General features: G+C 48.0%; 1 protein-coding gene across 1 annotated transcript in view; it reads right to left on the reverse strand.

The window, feature by feature from the left end:
* AKIP1 (A-kinase interacting protein 1) overlaps positions 1-613 on the reverse strand; it is a 4,598-nt gene extending 3,985 nt beyond the window's left edge. Inside the window, exon 1 of the mRNA XM_035890966.1 lies at positions 482-613. Coding sequence (XP_035746859.1) covers positions 482-508 — 27 coding nt within the window. The 5' untranslated portion in view covers positions 509-613. The remainder of the gene's footprint in view (positions 1-481) is intronic.
* Between the last annotated feature and the right edge of the window lie 41 nt (positions 614-654).

Here is a 654-nt window from a genome sequence, read left to right on the forward strand (position 1 = left end):
CTCTGTGTAAAAGCCCCTCCACAGCAAAGGTGCGGAGGTACCTGGCAGTACTGGAAGCAGCTCTGTACATTGTAACGCGCCACAAGCCTGTGCGGTGGCTGACACAGTGTAATTGTGACATCATCTGACATTTCTGTCCTTCTAACCATATTGCCTTTCCACCAAGAAGCGGACAAACCCTCTGCTAAGATCTGTACCGGTCTATGGGTACTGTCTATGGAAAATGCTGATAGCGGTGTTTATCAGCTATGGCGGTACCAGTTGGTCAGGATAACACGTAACCTACTGCATGATGGTGAACGCCCCAAATTTCTTGATCTAAGCTGGCATCACAGGCTGACTGGCTGAGCTCTTGCCATGCAATGAGCAAAAACCAAAGTCTGATTTTTGAGTACTTTTGCAGCAAAAGTAGTGTGAACGGGCCTCTGCCAGGCACATTGTAAGCGTTCCCCTTTGCACGGGTCTGGGCGTGAAACCTCACCTCGCATTCCTTTGTGACGTGATTCATCAAGTTCACAATTGAAGCGAACGCTGCACTGAGATGTTCCGAATCTTCTTCCTGCAATCAAAGACATTTTTTTTGGTAACTCGTAGCGTGGTGCTCGTTGCTTAGTGGTAGAAAATGACAGGTGATTAAAGAGCAAAACACCCGGG

The sequence above is a fragment of the Egretta garzetta genome, unplaced genomic scaffold, assembly GCF_000687185.1.
Source record: "Egretta garzetta isolate BGI_Z169 unplaced genomic scaffold, ASM68718v1 scaffold133, whole genome shotgun sequence".
Lineage (NCBI taxonomy): Eukaryota > Metazoa > Chordata > Aves > Pelecaniformes > Ardeidae > Egretta > Egretta garzetta.